This window comes from Schistocerca americana, chromosome 5, assembly GCF_021461395.2.
Source record: "Schistocerca americana isolate TAMUIC-IGC-003095 chromosome 5, iqSchAmer2.1, whole genome shotgun sequence".
NCBI classification, from domain to species: domain Eukaryota; kingdom Metazoa; phylum Arthropoda; class Insecta; order Orthoptera; family Acrididae; genus Schistocerca; species Schistocerca americana.
The window spans coordinates 244,996,099-245,011,881 of NC_060123.1; the positions used below are offsets into that span (position 1 = coordinate 244,996,099).

The 15,783-nt window shown below is 37.6% G+C and overlaps 1 protein-coding gene across 3 annotated transcripts in view; it reads left to right on the forward strand.

Annotated features, from left to right (window-relative positions):
• LOC124615508 (EH domain-binding protein 1-like) overlaps positions 1-15,570 on the forward strand; it is a 206,554-nt gene extending 190,984 nt beyond the window's left edge. For all 3 annotated transcript variants that reach the window (XM_047143464.1, XM_047143466.1, XM_047143467.1), the window contains 2 exons: positions 1,959-2,057; positions 10,818-15,570. In XM_047143464.1, coding sequence (XP_046999420.1) covers positions 1,959-2,040 — 82 coding nt within the window. In that variant the 3' untranslated portion in view covers positions 2,041-2,057; positions 10,818-15,570. The remainder of the gene's footprint in view (positions 1-1,958; positions 2,058-10,817) is intronic.
• The last annotated feature ends 213 nt before the right edge of the window (positions 15,571-15,783 follow it).

Below are 15,783 nucleotides of genomic sequence, written 5' to 3' on the forward strand. Positions count from 1 at the left end.
ATCCATTTTCGTAAGGTTTCCATTATCGGTGTTCAGAAAATTCCTTTCAATTGTTACTTAAAAGTTGCAAATGCATTTTCCACCACTAAATAGCTAAACTATTTGCAGAAAAAATACAGAAAAATGTAGTAACTGCGGCTAACATTCCTGTAACACACATATAGCTTCATCTTACTCCTAGTCTGTGACATCACCGGAGCTTCAGCCGATAACAGAGTGTTTTCGATCACTTGAGCAAATCTTGGTATTTAATCACTTTTAAGCTTTAATTACATAAAAATAAGAGATATTTTGTGAGAATATTGACCGTATTTGAATGTTATAATCACTCCGAATAACAGCAAACCAAACCATATTTTTAACATAAGAAAATAGCCTACTCAAAAGAAAATTAAAAGCTCATCACATTAGTCACTACTGCAAATTATCTGTTTAGATTCAAGTGTTAAAAATTCCTATAAGTATTATATTTTAAACAACTTTCCATCATTACAGATGTAGGGAACTACTTTCTTTAAAAATATCAATGGATTCATGTCAACATAAAGAGATAAACAGCAGCTATTTAATAACCTGAAGAAGCAGCACTTCTTTTTTAAATGGCTACTTTTCTACTAATTCACTAGTTCTTGCTTAATTGAGGCAGGCACAAATATTATTATGTTGTTCGGCTGGATTCATTCCATGTACCTGAGGATTGTCCTTCATGGATCTGTGGGAGACAGTGAAGTCATTAATTCATTTATCATTTTACAAGTTCAATATATGATACTGATTTTATGTCCCCAATTATTGTTGACAGTCAATCTTGTGATCAGTGTAGTGTGTTCATTGTCCATTGGAGTTCAGTGTGCTAATTGTATCCAGTACTTGCAGCTGCAACGTGCATAAACTGTATTGTATATTCCAGAATGAGATCTTCACTCTGCAGCGGAGTGTGCGCTGATATGAAACTTCCTGGCAGATTAAAACTGTGTGCTGGACCGAACTCGAAGGCAAAGGTCCGGAGTTCGAGTCTCGGTCCAGCACACAGTTTTAATCTGCCAGGAAGTTTCATATCAGCGCACACTCCACTGTAGAGTGAAAACCTCATTCTGGAAACATCCCCCAGGCTGTGGCTAAGCCATGTCTCCGCAATATCCTTTCTTTCAGGAGTGCTAGTTCTCCAAGGTTCGCAGGAGAGCTTCTGTAAAGTTTGGAAGGTAGGAGACGAGGTACTGGCAGAAATAAAGCTGTGAGGACGGGGCGTGAGTCGTGCTTGGGTAGCTCAGTCGGTAGAGCACTTGCCAGCGAAAGGCAAAGGTCCCGAGTTCGAGTCTCGGTCCGGCACACAGTTTTAATCTGCCAGGAAGTTTTGTATTGTATATTAATTGTTCTAGTCAAATAGTTAAGTTGGTGCAAAGTAAAGAGTGAAGTACCACAAGTGCTCTCATGATTTTTAAAACAAAGGATAAAAATCTTGATTCTACAGTGTGTAATGCAAAATGTGTTATTAGACATGGATGATGGAAAGTTAGAAGACAGCATGCAAAGTTAAATAAAGTCCCTTCCTGAATAAATTTTTGGGAATTGAAACTGAAAAATAATTATCCATGATAATGGATCCAGACCCTAAAAAAATTTCTTGCACCACACTCTTAGCATAATTGAAGATTTATATCAGTGGGCTGCACCCTTGATATATTTAAAATTTATTTAACTAGAAGTCCTAATTCTCAAGCTAAAATTAAATAAGTTGTTATAGATCTGGTTATAGCATTTACTATGTATCAGCTAATCAAACCACTTAAGAAAGTATAATTTATTGCCATGATATGTAAGCATTTGTTACAATAACTTAGTAGAATGTTTGTGTGAGTACAATTCTGTCATATTCTGATTTCGCTGAAAGTTTATGTGCGAACCCCAATTACTCTGAGTTTTAAAAACTGATATCATTATGTTTTCTTTTATTACAGTATTGAAGATGATGATGAAATTGAGAGAGATGTTAGCAGAGTTGGAATTGGCCAACAAAACCGAAATTGTGTAATTCAGTGAAACGTCGCTCCTATAATGTAAGTAATTCCAAATTCATTGTATGTATACTTATTGCAATTGGTGTACAACTCTATAAAGCATTACATTTTGTTTTAATCCCCTTCTCCAGATTACTTTCTTGTATATACTAGTAGCAATACTGACAGAGAAAGTGAATTAATTTCTTTGGAGAACTAAAGCAGCCCAGCCATCCATTTTGAGGTTTCCTGTAGAGCCCCTGTGCAACTTGAGAAAAATGTCAGGACGGTTTGTTCAACAAGGACATCACCTGTTTCTTTCATTTTTCTTCTCTGAATTGGCTATGTAGTGATGTATGAAATTTTACTTTTTGACATCTTGTTAATTGGTCAATAATGGAAGTAGGAGGAAGACCAGCTGCGGTTTGTTGGAAGTGACGCACATGTCATCACCTCGCTTGATTAAGGGTATATTGTTCCGAACCAATCGATACGTTGGGATTCTCAAACAATCATGAAAATCTTGGACAAGATTTACCTCTACCAGAAAAATTGAAGACGTAATGAAGACCTTTAAAAAACAGTAAGGCTAGTTGGGAGACTGTATTATAGCAGAACTTTTGAAATGGTCTCCACAAAAAATAAACATGAGTTAAAATTATTAATCTTTAAGGAAATCTCAAAAATGGAAAAAAATCCAGGAAATTGTAAGGTAGTCTTGATACATTCACTACAACAAGAAAGACAATTTACAAAATGTTAAAAATTAGAGAGATTTCTTTGCTACCAGTTGCCTGTAAAAAATTTTTCCAAGATTGTACTTAACAGAATAGAAACAATATTGGGGGATCATTTTGGTGAATATCTAGATAGTTTTAGGAATGTCAGATCATGTTCTGAACAAATATGTAATTTAGTCATTCACCACAGATTACTGAATTCAAAAGATATTGTAGTAATGTTTGTTAATTTCAAAAAGACATTTGATTGTTTTAACAGATAAAGAACAGGTAAAATAATGTGAGAAATTAGCAACTCTAATCTCTCAAACGCTTACAGACACAGCATCTAAAGTGAAATTTATGGGCGAAATACCTCAGCCCTTCAGAATAAAGACAATTGCATGGCAAGATGATGGCGTGTCCCCAATTGTTTTTAATTGTGTCAGAGAAAAAACAGTGAGAATGGAAAGTTGAATGAATATCAAAATTCACCATTACAGTTGGGAAGATGAAATAAAAAACTGGAATAAACTCTCCGATTTGTAGGCGACATTTTTATACTTAATGTAAATGTGAGTTCTTACAACACAAATTAATCTTTTAGAACAAATAGCTAATAGGTCCGGCTTAAGAATTTCTGTAGGGAAAAAAATTTAAAAAAGAAGTAACGAGAAAAAGTAGACCATACTTTTTGGCATTTATACCAAACGCAAAACAATAGATTTTCCGTAAAGATCCTCAAATATTTGTGGGATAAGATGTCAACAAGAAATTTGATCCATGAAGTACAAAAGGATTTTGAAAAAAATAACAAAAAAGCTGAAGAAACAGCAACCAATGAAATGTTTAGAGAAAGAGTATTGAATCTGGAAGGATTCCAAAGAAGAAGAGTAAAAGAAACTGCTCTGAAGTGGTCAGAAGACACATCTTTTGTGACTCCTTCCATTAAGTGTGATACTTCATTGACATCTGTCATATTCGGAGGATTCGCACTGTTGCATAGGGCCAAAACATTCTGTATGAAAGACTGTGTCATTTCCCCAGGACATTGTGCCCTGTTTATCATTTATTTTTATGCTAGAAGTTATTGCTTCTAGCTACCAGATGTTTTCTCCAGTTTGGCCTGGAGTTCATCCCAGCTATTGAGCTTCTCATAATTGTTCTCAAACCAGTGCTCGGTTGGAATATCTAAGTAAAAGTTCACATTTGCCAGACACTTATTGTCATCCTACCTCTTGTATTTGGCAACCCAGTCAAATCCTGTCAGACATTTCATTGAATCCTGACCATTGTCCCGGGTGACACTGTTGGATGCCTGATGTGTAACTGACTTACTACATTGTGGAATCCATTAGTTTGTTAAAGACACAGAGGTCCTTTGGAATGAGTTATTGCATGTATTCCATTTCCTATCTGTGTACATGGCGGCTTTTACCTTGCATAATTGGAGCCACGGTGATGTAAATCTCCAGCAAACTGTGTCACGTCAGAACCACGACTGAGTCTTCATACAGAATCAGTGTCATCAGTGAAGTACAACACTTGGCACTGAAAGCATGTTTACTTAGACCACCAAGAGACTGATAGAGCTGAACTCCTGGATAGTGTGTGCTTCTATTTATACAAACATTGGGTATTTTACAATACGCAAACATTACAAACAGGAAAATTTGAGAAACTTTCAGAAATCATAAATAATAAAAGATTAGTGGTGGTTTGAACTAACAATCAGCAGCATGTCAGCCAACGAAACGAACTGCTATGCAACGTGTTAAACAAGACAGCTCATGGCAGTGTGATTCATCTGCCATTACTTGTGGATAGTCATTATCTTCATTATTAATTATGTGTATAATTCAAGAAATGAAATGGAAGAAACATTTAAAGAATTTTCTTCTGACATCATTACTGTGCCAGCTGCCATCGTAACTTACAAGTGGCATCTGCCTAACCTAAGTTTCTGATGGTATTATGAAAAGGATAGACTGTTACTCACTGTTTACTGGAGATGTTGTGTTGCAGACCGGCACAATAAAGGCTACTAAACAAGCAGGCTTTCGACCAAAAGGCCTTCTTATGAATTGGACAGCATATGCTCATACATTCACTTACAAGGGGAGGCCGCCAATTGGGAAATTCAGATTCGATTCATACTGCGCATAATAAAAGCTCATGGCCAGAGGTGTAATGTGGCAAAGCACAAAGATGCACTTCTCAGCCGTTGTCGAGAAAATCGACAGTTAAAAGAAACTGTTACGATGAAATACTCTCTACGATTAATAATTTTCTTCAGCGTTGTGGTGCAGCGGTAAGCGCTCGGGTTCGTAATCCGAAGGTTGCCGGTTCGAATCTCGCGCCATGCAAACCTTTTCCCGACAATCAGTTGCAACAATTATGCATATAATAAGTTGTTGAAAGTCGTTTGTCGTGGAAAAACTGGCGACTTCGAACATCATTATGTTTTCCGCAAACGAAGTTGTATTTCACAAATGTTATTAATTGTCTTCATAATGTTAACCACATATAGTTAACGGAAGACGTAGAAACGATATTCCGAAACGAATACGTATAGCATAAGTCAAACGTTCGAATTAGAATAGAAACCCCACGAACACAAATTTGCTGTGGCAGGTATGAAATATAAACTCCGTTACTCGCTCGTTACACTTGAAGGACAGATGTTGAATGGGCCGAAACGAGCCGCCACGTAACAGCGTAGTTGCCTGCTAACTTCGAAAGAAGGTAGATGCGGTCCCTAGCGCAACTTATAACATCGTCGAAAATCAGTGCGGACGGGAGAGCTTTGGTACACCCTGTTAAACAAACGGAAAAATGGAGGCGGTACAATTGGAGAGCGATCCGCCTTCACCAACATGCGATGTGGGTTTTAAGGGAGAGGGTAAGGAGTCATTCCAATCCCAGGAGGGGAAAGACTTACCTTAGGGGGAAAAAAGGACGGGTATACACTCGCGCGCGCACACACACATATCCATCCACACATATACAGACACAAGCAGACATATTTAAAGACAAAGGGCATCTTGGGCTCTCCCCCGACCATATATATAAGTCAAACTCTTTGTCTTTAAATATGTCTGCTTGTGTCTGTATATGTGTTTGTGTGTGTGTGTGTATATATATATATATATATATATATATATATATATAAAAAATAAAAAAAAGTTGCATGGCGCGGGATTCGATTCGGCGACCTTCAGATTACGAACCCGAGTGCTTACCGCTGCGCCAGGACGCTCTGGAAAATTATTAATCGTAGAGAGAATTTCACCGCAATGGTTTCTTTTAACTGTCGATTTTCTCGACAACGGCTGAGAAGTGCATCTTGGTGCTTTGCCACATTACACCTCTGGCCATGAGCTTTTATTATGCGCAGTATGAATCGAATCTGAATTTCACAATTGGCGGCCTCCCCTTGCTAGATACAACTTATCCTCTCTCTCTCCCCCCTATCCCTCTCCACCCTATCCCTCTCCCTCTCCCCCCTATCGCTCTCCCCCTCCCCCTCTCCCCCTCCCCCTCTCTCACCCCCGACCATCTACCACCCCGGCCCTCTCCCGCCCCCGGCCCTCTCCCGCCCCCGGCCCTCTCCCGCCCCCGGCCCTCTCCCGCCCCCGGCCCTCTCCCGCCCCCGGCCCTCTCCCGCCCCCGGCCCTCTCCCGCCCCCGGCCCTCTCCCGCCCCCGGCCCTCTCCCGCCCCCGGCCCTCTCCCGCCCCCGGCCCTCTCCCGCCCCCGGCCCTCTCCCGCCCCCGGCCCTCTCCCGCCCCCGGCCCTCTCCCGCCCCCGGCCCTCTCCCGCCCCCGGCCCTCTCCCGCCCCGTCACCTTAAAGCGTAGGCCAGCTACCGAGTTTTAATTGTGGCACTGATTATTGCTTTGTAAGGAAATATTATTCAATAGGGTGCCTGATAAACGCAGGTGATTATTGAATCCATACCTACTGCTACTCTCCTTACAATGACAATCACTATTGTTTTTAATAATTAAGAAATAAATAAATAATCAAAAGGCAACAAAAGGCATTTTATATAGAAAAAGATAAAAAGGCAACATAAAACTGTGTCGTTTCAATCACAGAGATGTAAATCATACGGATTCATGCCCAAATTAAAGATAGATGGAATGCAATTAAAAAGGTGTTCTGGTCGCTGGGCATAGCCTGTATTTGTGAGTTTTTGCTGGGTTAGGCTGATTATATTATACCCACCAAGGGAAAAAAAGTGTTAAAATTTGAATGCTGTTTTCATAATCTGTGGTTAAAAATTGATTCCAGTGTTTTTCGCCACTTCAGATATAATACTTACCTGGATTGTTAGTGTCTCCAATATCAATACTGCAGGAAAAGATAGGTTTATACTTACTGTAAAGAAGACGTGTTAAGTTGCAGATAGGCACAATTAAGACACTTACACAAAGCGTTTGGTGATAGCCTGCATCAACAGGAAAAAGAGAAACACACCCCACTCATACACACAAGCAAGCATACCTCATGCACCCATGACAACCAACAGCATCTTGGGCCGGAATACATCATTGTGTGGGATGCAAGCAGCAATCTGGATGGGGTGGGAAGGCAAATGGTTAGTAGTGTATGGTTGGGGAGAGAGACGAATGCTGTGTGGTGAAGTGTGCAGGGACTAGATTGAAACAGGCACAGTGTCAGGAGGTTGTGGGCAGGGAGATGGGGAAAAAAGCAGCGAAAAGGAGAGGAGTGGGGAAAGACGGGCAGGTGCATTGGCAGAGGCTGGTAAATGAGAATGGGGAGTAAATGATAGGACAGAAGGGGTGGAAACTGTTGGTTGGAGAATGTGGGGACAGTATGTTACCATTATGTTGAGGCCAGGATAATTACGGGAGTAGAGAATGTATTGAAAGGATAACTCCCATCTGCACAGTTCAGAAAAGGTGGTGGTGGAGGGGAGGATACAGATGGTTCACATAGTTAAGCAGCCATTGAAATTGAGCATATTATGCTTAGCTGCATGTTGTGCTACAGGGTAGTCTACTTTGCTCTCGGCCACAGTTTGGTGGCTGCTTTTCATCCTGGTGGATATATGGTTGCTATTCACACCAATATAAAAAGCTATGCAATGTTTGCAGCAGAGCTGGTAAATGGCATGGCTACTTTCACAGGTGGCCCAGCCACTGATAGGGTAGGATAAACATGTGACAGGGCTGGAATAGTTAGTGCTAGTTGGGTGGATTGGACAGGTCTTGCACCTGGGCCTTCCACTGGGGTATGATCCTTGTAGCAATGAGTTAGGTTTTGGGAATGGCATAGGGATGTACTTAAGACTTGTGGGGGTTAGTGAGTAATGGAACACCTTTTTAGGAGGGGTGGGACGGATCTCCCTCATTTCAGGGCATGATAATAGGTAATCAAATGCCTGGTAAATGATAAGGTTCAGTTGTTCCAGTCTGGGGTAGTACTCGGTGACAAAGAGGGCTCGCCTTTGTGGCAAGTTCTTTGGGTTGGTGGGGGAATGGGAGGTGTGGAGCGAAATCGCACGGGAGACCTGATTGCAGACTAGGTCTGGGGAATAGTGCTTGTACATGAAGGCCTTGGTGAGACCCTCGGCATACTGAACATGGAAGTTCTTTTCACTGTAGATATGCCATTACCAGGTGGCCATGCTGTAAGCGATTTTTTGGTGTGAAAGGAGTGACGGCTGTCGAAATGCAGGTGCTGTTAGTTGCACTTCCTCCCCTGCTCCTTCTACATTGTTACTGTCATCCCACATGGTAGTTACAGTCTGGTCTGAGCTGCTGGAGTTGGCAGTTACATGTGTGTGAAGTCTGCCTGCCTGTGTGCATGAATGATGTGTTTCTCTGTTTGCCTTTGCTGATGAAGGCTGTGGCTGAAAACTTTGTGTGAGTGTGTCTTAATTGTGCCCCTCTGCAACTTAATATTTCTTCTTTACAGTAAGTAGCAATCTATCTTTTCCTACAGTGTTAATATTCGTATGTGGAGTTTCCATTGTTTTATTTAGTGTCTTCAGTGCTTGTACATGAAGGCCTTGCAAAAAGAGATAAGACGGCAAACTTGATTATATAAAAGACAGAGAACAACATAAATTCTCCATTGTTAATTAGTAGGCTGTTGCATTATGGAAATGTGCCATACATGATGTTTGAATAGGTATACACAAAGGTCCATTATGTTTAAAGATTTTGAAAAATACTTAATGAAGTACAGGCTTTCCCATCCAAGCAATTATCCCTTAAAGCCAGTAGTGTGTCTGCTTGTGACTAGCATAGTGATAATGGTTTTTTAGGCCAGCTGGTGCAGGAAGGCAGCATTATAAAAATTGCTATAGTGTAGAAGTTATTTACTAATAATTAACGAGAGTTTCAAGAATTGTTAATATTAGACCTTTATTATGTTGGACAAGGTACATGTTCCCTTAAAATAAACTTTCGTTGTGGTACACTTTGAAGCAATCTTCAATATGAAGCTCTAAACAGCAGTCTTGTTCTTTGAGTGTCGAGCAATTCTGTTAAAACTCATCCTTGGAAATTAATATATGCAGCATCCTTTGCCTTTTCGTTGGCTTCATCAGCGACAATGCATTGTGCTTTGAAATGTTCAGTAGCCTTCTGAATATTTTTAAACGCACTACACACTGTTTTTACACAAGTACAGTTTTGTAATTCCTGTTTCCTACTGACTTGCTTTCTGCTCGACAAAAATTTTAATGGTGGATCAGCACAGATATTTTTAAACTTAGTTGACAGAATGGAAGTTTTTAGACTTATTTGAAGTCCTGTTGTATACCTTAGCACACTAGAAGCTGTAATTTTAAAACAGTTACTGTCTGTAAAGATAAAAAGTACTTGGTGTACAGGATGTAAAACAGTTTGTCCCACATGGATGTTTGCCACAGAAATCATGAATAAGCATTGACTATTTCAATGGGATTTTTGCTCTTCCTCAAAAATTTTGATTATTGAAGGGGCATTTATTTATGCCTATCTTCCTTTACACATGGGCAGTATTGAAATCCACATCTGTTCAGCTGTATTTATCTTTCAGATACATCTGATTGGTAAGTAATTGTGATTAGAGTTTACCAAAGACAAAAGTGTCCTTGGCCTGACTGAAATTTTACTCTACAACAGTGAATGTGTGCTGATTTAAAAATTCCTGACAGATTGAAACTATTGCAAGACCAAGACTCGAACCTAGGACCTTTGCCTTACACAAAATGTGCCGGAGAACTTCTGTGAAGCTTTGAAGGTAGGAGCAGAGATACTGGTGGAAGGAAAATTGTGAGGGCAGGTCATGATCTGTGCTTGTATAGCACAGCTGGTAGATCACTTGATCCAGGTTTGAGTTCCATTCTGGCATACACTTTTGATCTGCCAAGAAGTTTAAAAGTCCTTGTGGGATTAAGAAAGTATTGACCTTAATGTGAAAATGAAAAGGTAATATCAAATGCACAAAATGAAAGGAGGAGTTTGTTATGTTAATTTAACCAAATGATAGGGCTTTGCATCATTTACAGGAAGAGGCCAAAGAGGTGACCTGTGGAGGATACATAATTGAATGATGAATAGAATTCCTGCACTTATAGTTGTGGTTCTTGATCCACATGCCCAGCCACTTTGATTTATAGTGTTAAAAAGGAACGGTAGCTGAAAAAAATTCTTGCATCTTGTGTATGATGTCCTGACAGACACAATAGTATGGGAAGTGGGTACAAGGAAAAAAGGATTGTTTGAAATAATGACTTATTATTTTTCAAAGAATGATAAAAATATTGTCTTGTTTACCAAAGTCTTTAGTGTAACAGTATGACGTAAAATATCATTATGTACGTGGTAATTGTTGGAATTCCTTGTCAAGTTAAAAATTTGATTTGTGCGTATCTTCTGTTTTGTCCAAAGCTTATTCTTATTTCATTTTGTACAACTTTTCTGGCATTTGTAATTTAGTGAACAGCTGTGCTATAAACCAACATGTATTCCTTCACATTTAAACTGTGGTGTCATAAATTGTGGTGTCTTAGAAATTATTTTATCGTGTGCCTATAGTGTAAAAGAGTGAGCAGGAATTTTTAATTATTTTTCTTTTTTTCCAGATACAAGACTGTATATACATATATGGCTGTCATTAAAATATTGTGCTGCCAAAGATCACCATAGTCATCATCATATCGCTGCCGTGTGCTCCTTGCTGGGTCTTGTTTTTACACTTTTTTAAAAATTGTACTCCATTATGTAATAAGAACACAAGTGTGTATATGTGCGACTGTTGTGGCTACCTAGAAATTAATTTGTGTTCTCAGTTTTTGTTGTTGTTTCTTTTGGATATGTGCAGATTCTGTCTTGGCACAATCACCCAAATCCCACTTTGTTTCTTGGAAATACAGAGAGATGTTGAAGTGCACAATGAGTCTGCTTGCATGTAATTGGCAGAGACTGTGATTTATTTTGTGACGCCGAAGGCTTTCCCGGCGTAATAACTGATAATATTCTTCTCTGGTGTGCAGCTGGATCATAATGTCATCTTGACACAATATTTCAACGGTCCAACTGGCCGTCATCTTCAGGTGAGAGTGCTGGTACACGATCTCACCGGAACTGACTTCTCAGCGCATGCGGCGGCCCCTATAACGACCGCAGAAGGCCCACAACGCGTGTGCAAGAAGGTGCCGTAACTGCCCTCTAGTGCAAGCAGCCTTCTGTGGCCTTTATAGGGACCGCCGCTTGCGCTGAGAAGTCAGTTCCGGCGAGATTGTGTACCAACACTCTCACCTGAAGATGGCGGCCAGTTGGACCCCTGAAATATTGTGTCAAGATGACGTTATGATCCGGCTGCACACCCGAGAAGAATATTATGTGATTTATTTTATTTGTATGTGCTGCATCAGATTTCATGTGTAATACTTTTCTGTACAGAAATGCTGGTCTGTTTGTTAATTTATGTTAGGCCTTTTCTATTTTTTAATGTTGCTGCTGCCCTGTCAGACACTTGTGATTTACATGGTTGTGCTTTGTCAAATACTTTCTAAAATCAACATAGTCATAAAACGCAGTTAATACAAAAGAAATGGCTTAGTTAAGGGGACAAGCAAGTCACTAGCTATCAACCATCACAGGACAGATTCATTTCTTTAGTAGTGGTATTTTTAACACACAGTAATACAGGAACATATAAGTTTGATGCTGTGTAAAATATGGAGAAAATGAACACATTGAAAACATAGACAGCAAGTTAAATGTGGACTAATAAAGGCGAGAAAATATTTCTTGGATTTACTTTTACAGGGCTCTGAGTGATTTTGCCATCTAATTGTGAAAGTTTTCATGTCTTCTTGATTATAGATTTATAAAGAATAAGACAGAAAGCCTTCAAAATTTCTATCCTTCTTGGCTCATAAAGGTAATCGAACTTGGACAACATGAGACTAATTCACTCTTGAATGATATCAGCATGCTGAGATTTTATGAGCTGATAAACAAGCAAGTTTGTTGTAGATAACATCAGATAGACTTGGGTGGGTTCAGCTGATCAAAATTACACTTTATACAGAATTTCATGAGTGTGTGCAAGCTGTAGATGTGTGGCATACTGCAGACAATTTGCCCTTTGTCATACAAATTTTAAAAGAAAAACACCTGTTGAACATAATAATATAAAAAGAATTTGTTTTTAGTTGGAGACAACAACAGAAAATATTGTCTAAAATGTGGGAAGATATAATTACAGTTGCCTTCTGGCAACCAGTACTCTTTTAAATATTAGAAAAACAATATGCCTTTCATTACTTACAGTGATACTAGTAACAATTTTCTTTGTTTGAATTCATAATAATGGAGCTATTATGTTCAATAAATTTCATTCATGTCTTAGTTAACAAAATAAATGTTTGTGTGTAGCCTGAACTTGTATTATTAAACTCTGAATTTGGTTAACATGTTAACAAATGCCTGTGACAGGTCAGTCAATCATAGCTGATTCAGTCTTTCACACTGAAGGGTGGAAATACTTCATCTCTCTCAGAGTACAAAGTTCACTTGCTACATTAGCTTCTGTGACAGTGTCTCTTTAGGTCATATGTCTGCTGGTGACATGCATGCTTGATTATTATTTTTGTGCACTGCAACATATCCTGTGATATTAAACTGTCATGATTATATAAATATCGTGTCAAATCGAAAGGCATTGTGTAAATTCTCTCTCTCTCTCTCTATCTCTATCTCTATCTCTATCTCTATCTCTCTCTCTCTCTCTCCCCTCCCTTTTCCTCATTTTCTTTAAAAATTTATGAGAATGAAAAGCATTTCTTCTGATCCATCACAAGTTTGTGGGGAACAGTGCTCCATAATTTTTATTTTTCTTAAATGTTCAATAAATATCAGCTCAGCATCAAGTTTGGTCACTGTTGCTTCCGTACCATTGACATTATCTTTAAAGCTGCATATTTGTATAATGAATATTAATAGATCAGCATTTTTTCTAGAAAAATTTACAATTTCATTACAAATTATGCTTCCATTTTATTGCTGTCATATTGGATGTGCAATTTTAAAACCTTTTAAGCTGTTTATATATTAATTTATGAAACAACAGTTTAGCATGTGGTTGTGACAATTTTTTTTATTTGACGGTTGAAAGATGAATGAAACCATCTGTGTTGTGATAATTACCCTTTGTAGTCTTTTTTATGATTTATTGGCTCTCCCTCCTTGCTTTTCCCCCCAACATGTTGCACTCTTATTACATTTATAATGTTATACTCATTTTTGGTTAAATGTTTGTAAGTGGATATTTCATGCCTCAATCTAATGCCCAAAATGCACAAATCAATGTTCCATTTTCTTTGTGCACTACTGTAAGACCACCCACATGTATGTTGCAAGTTTTTAAAGTTCAAGGTTGTAAAAATATTGTTGAATGTGTATACAGTAGTGAATAATTTTTAATTTGAAGTGCAAATACTCACTAGCAACTATTTGTGTTACGGTCTTTTTAATTGTACTTGTGATAAGTTTTGTTCCTATTTCCATGATTGTGTGTCTGCAAAAGTTGAGAAATTTCTTCCTTTCTTTCTTTCTTTTTTGTGTGTTTAGGATGTGAATGTGAGTCTAATCTCAGGAATGATGTGTGTTATTCATTTACATTTACTACATTTTCTTGTTGTCTGTCTGATGAATGCTGAGTTTCATTAGTATGTAGAATATGAAATATTGTGAAGTTCTGATTGAAAGGTAATTACATTATTTTGTCTTTGATAAAAATGTACTGTTTTCTTTATAATGCTTCTTGTAATTTATTTTTATGATAATTTTCTTCTGACAATACAATCAATTTATGACATAACTCTGCAACATATATCCATTCCTTACTGTAGACCATTTTGTGCAAGATATGATTTTTTCTTTCATTTATGAAGAAACTAAAAATTTACCCCATGTTTGTAACTGTAGCTTTCATGTAAGTAATAAGATGCAAGTGTTGTAGCTGAGTAAGAAAACAGTATACAAATAAATATGAAATTGACTGACGTTTTTCTGGTGTGACTGATAGAAGATACACTTTCCAAGTAACATCAGTTTTTATGCACTTATTTTGATGGCAGAATAAGTCTTACAATTGTGTGTAAAATATTATTACATACGTGCCTGAAAGTATACATTCTATAATATGTACTGGTATGGGAAGTTCATCTGTATGGTGATAGTTTCTTGTGTGAAGGAAAATTCAGTGAGTTTTGTCTTTTACATTGTAAGCTTCAGTTTTTATAGAAATACATCACACTTTAGCTGTAAAATAATACCATTATTTTTATCATCGAAATTTAAGTTGTACTGACATACTTTAGTGTGTTATATTCTAAACCCATTATTGTGTGATTTAATTTTGCTGACACATAAGGTTTATTTCAGCAGTTTCGTCAAGCAGTATGGGTCTTTTCCTTTCATTCCATAGTTTTCATAACTTATAGCTTTGTGGGGAGGATCTACAGCTACAGTAAATTGAGTATTGCAAAGAAAAATCAGTAGTTGGAAGCTTTTGTTCTATTAACATTGCGCTTATAATGCTACGTGTATATTGAGTCACACCACAACATAATTTCTTCTATCTGTATATATTCTGTGAAACTGATATTTGTTAATGTCTATATATAGATATAATTTAACACTCATGTTGCAGAGTTATTTAGGCCATAAAAGGGAATTGTCAGGGTATACAAGCACAACAAATTTCAAGGTGGGCAAGTTAGCCTATATTCACAAGTGTAATAAAGAAAATTCTGTCTACTTACAAATTTGTGCCATATCTTGTAATATTGAAGATTTGTATCATAAAGCTTCAATGTAATCATTTTTAATGGTATATACTCGTGTTACTGATTTGGTGTGTGATATATATAGTGTGTACAATCTGTTGTATAGAAATTCCCAACAGTACCTTTTTGTCTTATCAAGATTATCTGTTAGTGTAAGATGCTATATTTATTTCAATTTGGATCACTACAGTTTGCCTACAACATGGAAATCTAGGTTTTGTTGTCCCTAGTTTCATTTATGTGCTTAAAGTTGATAATACTCTTATTTCTTATTCACTAGAATACTCACTAATGCTTTTTTTTTTTTTTCCGTCTGTGAAATGGGAAGCAATTTATGGCCATTTCAGAATTCAGTTTTGTACTTAAAATATGATGATGTAAATGATTGCACACATCACTGAATGAGCCAGGTTGTCATTTTTACTGTTGATTTTGTCATTTGGTGCTAATGTTACCATAGTTCTTGCCATTTTATGTACAACTTTAAGTATAACTAACTAGTGTACATTTCAGAAAATAAATATTTGTGTACAATGGATTTCTTATCTTGAATTGTAGTAGCTGAGTGAAAGATGATCCTGTATATACTACTAAATATATTCCCAGTATGCAAGTTATATTGAACTGTTTGGTCAGTGATGATACAAAGCATTTGTAAAAAATAGTTCGGGTTCTATCAACAAGTGTGACAGATGTCACCGTCAAGTTTTTATCATGATGAAATTACAAATTTAAATATTTGTGTTATGTA